The sequence below is a fragment of the Fukomys damarensis genome, unplaced genomic scaffold, assembly GCF_012274545.1.
Source record: "Fukomys damarensis isolate Sample0158 unplaced genomic scaffold, DMR_v1.0_HiC HiC_scaffold_37, whole genome shotgun sequence".
Taxonomy (NCBI): Eukaryota; Metazoa; Chordata; class Mammalia; order Rodentia; family Bathyergidae; genus Fukomys; species Fukomys damarensis.
In genome coordinates this window covers 5,941,164-5,948,716 of record NW_022900949.1, presented here as the reverse complement: position 1 = coordinate 5,948,716, position 7,553 = coordinate 5,941,164, and the positions used below count along the sequence as shown (strand labels likewise).

The 7,553-nt window shown below is 58.4% G+C and overlaps 1 protein-coding gene across 3 annotated transcripts; it reads left to right on the top strand.

The window, feature by feature from the left end:
• The first annotated feature begins 315 nt into the window (after positions 1–315).
• On the top strand, positions 316–6,247 carry S1pr2 (sphingosine-1-phosphate receptor 2). Of its 3 annotated transcripts, none has more exons than XM_010634700.2 (3): positions 316–1,305; positions 1,735–1,823; positions 4,758–6,247. In XM_010634700.2, exon 3 carries the CDS (start codon positions 4,799–4,801, stop codon positions 5,855–5,857), a length of 1,059 nt encoding a protein of 352 aa, XP_010633002.1. In that variant the 5' UTR covers positions 316–1,305; positions 1,735–1,823; positions 4,758–4,798; the 3' UTR covers positions 5,858–6,247. The 3 variants fall into 3 exon arrangements, with proteins under 3 accessions (XP_010633002.1, XP_010633001.1, XP_010633004.1); XM_010634699.2 differs by having other exon boundaries at positions 1,735–2,035; XM_010634702.3 differs by lacking the exons at positions 316–1,305; positions 1,735–1,823 and adding an exon at positions 2,060–2,631.
• The last annotated feature ends 1,306 nt before the right edge of the window (positions 6,248–7,553 follow it).

Sequence of the window (7,553 nt, the reverse complement as noted above, 5' to 3'; positions counted from 1 at the left end):
CCGGGCAGTCGCCCACCGCACTGGGCGGTGTGGGGGTCCCGCGCGCGTGCGGGTCTCGGGAGGAGGCGCCGCCCCAGAGCGAGTGTGGATACCGTGCATTCCTCGGCCAGATAAGGAGGCCTCGAGTGCGGCCCGCGCGGGGCGGGTCCTGCCGCGGTCTCCATGGAGACGCCCTGGGCTTCGCTTGGCGCTGAGCTGGGGCTGCGGGAGAATCCGGCCTCTCTGGGACCTTTGCTTTGTTTGGGCCCGGATCGCGCAAAGCAGCCTCCCCATTAGGGTCTCCTCGGTTGGGTTGGATCGTTCCTTCGTTGTCTCCCTGCCCTCTCCGCGCCGTTTCTGAGCGCCTTCTTCAAATCAGGCATCCTTGGAAGGGTTGAGAAGGAACTTGGTCATTGGCCGCCAGCAGTTTACATCATACAGAGGAAAGGCAGACAGAAAACAAGATAAGGTTGTGATAGTGGCAAGTGCTGTGGAGATAAATAATAAAGCAAGATTCTGTAACAGAAAGGATCTGGGGAGGCTAGGCTGCTGCTGGAAACTGGTGGCTGGGGAGGCCCCTCTGAGAAGTGACCTGAAAAGAGAAGAGGGACAGTCATTCAAGGATTTGGGAGGATGGAGCAGGTGGAGGAACATCAGAGGCCGAGGCTCAGAGCGGGGACCTGGGTGGTTTTTAGGAAGTCAGTGCGGTCAGAGTAGCCCTTCCCTGGGGAGGTGAGTGGGTGGAGGCAAGGTAGATAGGGAGTCACGACACTGGGGCCATAGGGAGCCAGGGAAGGTTGTGGAGCGGAGCTGGGGAGCAAGCCAGGGAGGTCGAAGTTTAAAAGCCCCCCCCCCGATTGCTTAGTGGAGAATGGCAGATGGGTGACAGCCAGGGAGGAACCAAAAGAAAGACAAGTGGGGATAGAGCTGCTCTTGGCAAGGGACAGGGGATCTGTGGGTGACAAGTGGGAACTGTGACCAGTGGGAACAGTGACCACAGCGTCTGCTTGTCAGCATCAGGGAGGGAGGGAGTAGAGGGGAGCTGGGAAAGCCACGGAGCCTTCCTCCAGCCTTCCCTTCTAATCTCCAGCTGAACCCGGCTGTCTGTCTCTCTGCCCTGTCAGTTGGTCCTCCCCTATTTCAGGCCTGGCCGCTCAGTCTCCGAGTGGAGTCCAGAGTCCAGCGGCCCTTTGTCTTTGGGGGGGGTGTGCAGGGATTCGCCATGAAGTTCACGCTGGCCTTGAAGTTCACACTCTGCTGCGGAGCCAAGGCCGTCCTGGAACTTGCCATCTGCCTGCCTCAGCCTCCTGAGTGCTGGGAGTGCAGGTGTGTAGTACCACTCCTGGCTTCTTGAGCCTTTGAGCGGAAGCCAGGACTGCCTGGAAGCCAGGACTCTTGGTGAGCAAGAGTCAGGCTCTGTGATTAGCCAGACCTCAGAGCATAGCATGAGTGTGGCAACGAGGGGAAACAGGCCAAGCCACCCTCTGCCCGGGGAGGGCGCTGCTTCCTCTTTGTGGGAAGCGTTAATCGGCCCCAACCCCTACCTTCAGAAAGTTCTGGTAGGGACGCCGAGACTAGGATAGTGCGGGCCTCAGTTTCTCCTTCTGGGACTAAGAGAGCTGCCTGCCCTCCTGCTCCTGACCGCTTAGGTTCACGGGTCTGCAGTGCCCGCAGCCTTCCCCTGTAGGAACAAAGACCGACTTTTTGGTCTGGTCCCTGGGATGTGAGGGCTGAGCATATTTCTTATTTCTCCAGGAAGCGGCAGTAAATCTTTCCTGTCCGTGTCATCGTCGCCAAACTGGAGAGGGGCGGTGGCCCCCACGTGAGCTGCAGAGGGGGCGGCGGTGAGACAAACCCTGGGCTTTTTGCCCACCAGCTAACGTGCTTCCCAGGCCTGGGATGGGGCCTGGACGCTCAAGACTCAGGGCAGCGTGGGGGCGTCTGATGAGGTGACCCAGCGGTCAGGCAGCGGTTCAGCCTGGTCCTCAGGGACCGAATCCTCCCAGCTTTAACCCCGCGGTCTGAAAAAGAGCGAGCACCATCGCTTATAAACAGGGTGGGTGGGACGAGCTGTAGAGCGCGCCCAACTGGGCCAATCAGAGCCCGAGAATGGAAAGCTCCAACCAATAGGCAAGCCGCTCAGTGTTCTGGGAAAATCGAGCCAATCAGAGTGCAGGCTGCTTCTGGCCCGACGGCCAGCCTGTTATGGTCGAGCCAGCCTGGGACTGGCTGCAGCGGGCAGAGGGCATCGGATTGCCCGGGGCCCTGTCCGACAGAGGAACAAGGGCCCTCTGTGTGGCAATCAGGGCGGGGCAGCTGTTCCCGAGGACACGCACAAGCTCTTCTCTGTTTCCAAACTAGGACGGATGTCCCTCCGCCCAGGGGGAGCAGCTGCCCCTTTGGGGACAGAGGGGGTGCCCGGGAAGTGAGATGTCTTAGCGACCCCGGAAGCCCCCAGCACTTCTGGGCTCACCCCGGGAACCAGACCAGCCAGCCTTTTCTGGATGGTTGCTTCTGGCTCGCACGTGGTCCTGGCCAGGCGCTGTTCCAGGGACTCCCCGTCTTCCTGTCTAGTTAGCTAAGGCCTGGGCTTGCTCCCTGCGCCCCCTGAGCTGATTCCTTTGAGACCCCCCCTCCTCCACGCGGGCCCCGGTGTGTGCCCTCATCGCCGCCGCCCACGCAGTCCTCCTCCCTCGGCTTCCCCTCTGCTCGGTTTTCCTTGAGAGGCGGGTGGGTGACTCAAGTTTCCATGGAAGCCGAGGCCCTGCCCCCTCCCCGCGGGCTCGCTTGACTTCAGCACAGCTGCCCTGTCCTCTCAGCCAGGACCTCCCGGATGGGTCTCTGGTGACCCCCCCATCCAGCCTTCCCCACACCGGATGTGACTAGGACTCCACCCTGTTCGTTCCAGGGGCCTCGCACATCTGGATTTCATCCTGGCCAAGGAGGGGGTGCCAACAGCCCTGCCCACCCCTAGGGACCCTCTCTCTGGCCCAGGGCAGAGTGAGATGGTGCTGATGGGAACAAGCTGTTAGGAGTCTGTCTTGGTTGACTTAGCATCCTCTCCCAAAAGATTGGGTGGAGGGCACCCAGCCTGGAGCTCAGGAAGAGGAAAAAGAATTTTAGCTACTACTTGCTGGGTGCTAAGCATTCTTCAGGAATTTTTTGTTTTTAAATGGAAGTCTTGCTGAGGTGACCTGGGCTCAAGTGATCCTCCTAACTTCAGTCACCCAAGCCCTAGGATTACAGGTTTCTGGTTTCATGCACACACACACACACACCCACACACCCCGTTGTCAGGATCGAACTCAGACCTTGAGTTGTTTGTTTGTTTTGTTTTGTTTTTTGAGATAGGGTCTCACTATGTTGTTCAGACTGCTCTGGAACTCACTATGTAGCCCAGGCTGGCCTTGAATTTAAGCGATCTTCCTGCCTCAGCCTCCCACGTGCTGGGATTACAGGCGTGCGCCACCATGCCCAGCCAGACCTTAAGTTTTTGAGGCAGGTGAGGTACCATTAAGCTAAATCCCCACCCCTCATGCATTTTTTAAAAAGGTTATTTTTAGCCAGGTTTAGTGGCTCATGCCTGTGATCTCAGCACTCGGGAAGCTGAGGCTGAAGGATCGCTACGAGTCCAAGGCCAGCCTGGGTTACATAGAGAGACTCAGTCTCAAAACCCGTCCTTAAAAAAAATTTTTTTTTTTTTTTTTTTTTTTTTTTTTTTTTTGGTACCGTGAATCCAAATCAGGTTTTTGTGCTTGCGTGGCAGGTGCAGCACCACTGAGCTGAATCCCTGGCCCCGAAGGAGGCTTTCTTGTACCCATTTCACAGATGAGGGTGCTGAGGTCAGAGCACCTTGCCCGGCTAGTCAGAGCTGGAGTGGGGATGGAATCAGACTGCATCATCTCCCCGTCCTGTGTCCTTGAAGATAGTGCGATGCTGAACCCCAGGGCGCCCTGGTGTCTCCCCACACTCTAATCTCAGGAGCACCCAGGGCCTCCGGGCTTACACTCAGCCTGAAATATGGCAGCGGGTGGTAATAAGCTGGGCATTGTGCTATCTGTGGCAAAGATCTCGCTGACCCAGGTCACAGGGCTGCATGAGACCTGAGGCTTCTGTGTGTTCTCCAGAGGAGAGGAAGAGGGCAGCTCCAGGCTGTCCAGAAGCCTTTCCTTCCGGAAGGAGTGCATCTGTGTGTTCCTTTGAAAGAGCACCCCTCAGGGGCTACACGGAGGCGGTAGAACCAGTCTCGCTGGCTCTACCACTTTCTGGAGACTCTGGAGAGTATATGGACATCCCTGGGTGTCCCAGATGTAAAGCAGCAATGATAGCCAGGCAGGGTGGTGCAGGCCTGTAATCCCAGCACTTGGAGGCTAAGGCAGGAACATCCCAAGTTCCAGTCCAGTTTGGGCGATTTAGCAAGACTGTATCTCAAACTAAATGAAAAAGGGGTGGTCTATGGGGATGTAGTTCATTCTTGGCTTAAATACCCATTTAAAAAAAAGAAGAAGCAGCAAAAAAAATGGTGATGAATCCAACTTCATGTGGCCACCCAGTGAGAAGTCCCAGAGCCAGAACTTTTTGTTTTCCTTTTCTGAGTTGGCCTCACTGTGTTGCCCACACTGGCCTCCAATTCACAGCGATCCTCCTGCCTCTGCCTCCTGAATGCTGGGGTTATAGGTGTGCCCAGGGATTTCACCCAGCACGGATCCAGAAGGACCGTGGAGGTCGGTAGCAGCCACAGCTCTGACCTGGCATCTGTCTGTCTCTGTCCTCTGCAGTTTGACAGCCCCATGGCCCTGGCCGGCCACTGAGCCCCACCATGGGCGCTTTGTACTCAGAGTACCTCAATTCCAGCAAGGTCAAGGAGCACTACAATTACACCAAGGAGACTCTGGACATGCAGGAGACGCCGTCCCGCCAGGTGGCCTCGGCCTTCATCATCATCTTGTGCTGCGCTATCGTGGTGGAAAACCTGCTGGTGCTCGTCGCCGTGGGCCGGAACAGTAAGTTCCACTCGGCCATGTACTTGTTCCTGGGCAACCTGGCCGCGTCCGACCTCCTGGCGGGCATGGCCTTCATCGCCAACACCTTGCTGTCGGGCTCGGTCACCCTGGGGCTGACGCCGGTGCAGTGGTTTGCCCGGGAGGGCTCGGCCTTCATCACCCTGTCAGCCTCCGTCTTCAGCCTCCTAGCCATTGCCATCGAGCGGCACGTGGCCATCGCCAAGGTCAAGCTGTACGGCAGCGACAAGAGCTGCCGCATGCTGCTGCTCATCGGGGCCTCGTGGGTCATCTCGCTGGTCCTGGGCGGCCTCCCCATCCTGGGCTGGAACTGCCTGGGCCGTCTGGATGCCTGCTCCACCGTCCTCCCGCTGTATGCCAAGCAGTACGTGCTGTGCGTGGTGACCATCTTTTCCGTCATCCTGTTGGCCATCGTCGCCCTGTACATCCGCATCTACTGTGTGGTCCGCTCGAGCCACGCGGATCTGGCCGGCCCACAGACGCTGGCGCTGCTCAAAACTGTCACCATCGTGCTGGGCGTCTTCATCGTCTGCTGGCTGCCCGCGTTTAGCATCCTGCTCTTAGACTACGCGTGTCCTGTCCGGTCCTGCCCCGTTCTCTACAAAGCCCACTATTTCTTTGCCTTTGCCACCCTCAACTCGCTTCTGAACCCTGTCATCTACACGTGGCGGAGCCGAGACCTGCGGCGGGAGGTGCTGCGGCCTCTGCAGTGCTGGCGGCGGGCAGCGGGGGGACCGGGACGGCGGGACAGGACCCCAGGCCACCGTCTTCTGCCCCTTCGCAACTCCAGCTCCCTGGAGAGGGGCACGAACATGCCCACGACGCCCACGTTTCTGGAGGGCAACACAGTGGTCTGACGGGGTGGGCCGGGCCACAGAGCTGCCAAGGAGGGGCCTGATCACCTCAGGTGGAAGTGAGGGGTTGCCAAGCAAACTTACCCCTGCCCCAGACCTGGGGATCTGCAGATGGCCCACAGCCAGGGCATGGAGTGGCCAGGCGGCAGGGCTGCCATGCAGTGCTCGCGGCCAGTGCGGTGACCCTAGGGACCTTTAAAGGACTAGTGTGACGGAGTGGGAGATCAGGGTAGGAGCTGTTTACCACCCGGTACAACCGTGTGTGCGCGTGTGTGTGTGCGTGCGTGCGCTTGCGTGTGTGGGGATTAAACCCCAGGCCTTCTCACCGAGCTGCATCTCCAGCTCGTTCTCCCCTCTCAATGATTGTTTGTTTGTTTGTTGTTTTGAGACAGAGTCTCTTTAAGGAGCCCAGGCTGACCTCCAACTCTCTCTCCGTGACCCTCCAGCCCAGCCCACCAGAGTGCTGGGATTGCAGGCGTGTGGCTACCAGGCCCAGCCCTGTTGTAACATCTTTCCTATTTGAACCCAGCTCCTCTGTCTGAATTTACCGTTCCTGCCACCTTCTCTGGTCAGCCTCAGGCCGCTTCTTTGGAACCACTGTTCCCGGGAACTGGAGGCTTCCTCCCCAGCCCAAACCCACAGCTTCCCCGGATGTCACCAGCCACCCCTTTGGTGATTTCTTCCCTTTCCTCTTATCTGCCGGGGAAGGAAACCCAAGTGTGGGGGGGGCGGGCTGAGCCCCATTTTCATTCTTGAACCTCATTGGTGGCCAGTTGCACTACCTGGGACTCTTGAAAAATCACCCAGGGCTGGAAAAACCAGTTTGGGGGTGCTGTGGAGGCCCCCATCCCTGTGGGGCAGGGTGAAACAGGAGAAAATTCTGGGGGAGATTTGGCCCTTTCTGCCCACTCCCATCCCGAAAAGTACCCCAAGCTGTTCCACCCCGCACCTCCCCACAACCCGGCCCCACATTACCTAAGGCAGAGCGGCCCTGAGCCACGTGGGGGTGGGGTGACCCATTACACGCGTGGGCACGCGAACCCCTTGCCAGCCCTGGAAGGGACTTTGCTGAATTCTGTGGACGGGCCATAGCGGTACAAAGTCTATTTATGTGTGTGTGCGCGCAAATACGGGGTGTCTGACTTCCCTGCACCCCGATTCCCCCGAGTGGATGCTGTCCTGTGTCCCCTTGGCCCTGTCCACATTGACACTGCCAAGGGGGGGTGCAGGCCCGGCCTGGCCCGCTTTGGAATCGCTGGCTAATCTCACGGGCAGAGAAACCTCACCCCTGAAAGCAGTGTCTTGTGAATGGAAGAATTCTAGGGGCCAGGAGCCAGTCGGGGGCTTGTACCCCTCAAGATCTTCCCAGACGCCCCCCGAGCCCGACTGCCCGGACCTGAGCCAATAAATAGTTCAATTTCTCTCTCTGCGTGGGTTGTGTCTTTGGGGGCTGAAAGTCCCTCTTCCCCCATTCTGCGCCCCTGCCTACCCTTAACCTGCCACAATAGGGGCTGCCGTGAGTCCGGGGCTACATTCCCAGGTCATTTTTATTTTTTGCTTTCAGACAGGGTCTCATTTAGTCCCTAACTTGCCCAGGTTGGGCTCCAACCTGTGATCCCCCTGCCTCAGCCTCCCAGAGTGCTGGGATGACGGGCGTGTGCCACCACACGTGGCTTGTAGTGTGGCTTCTGAGAAAGTG

Bases quoted from the DNA above. Each gene is read 5' to 3' on its own strand.
- S1pr2 (XM_010634700.2), top strand. From the start codon at position 4,799: ATGGGCGCTTTGTACTCAGAGTACCTCAATTCCAGCAAGGTCAAGGAG.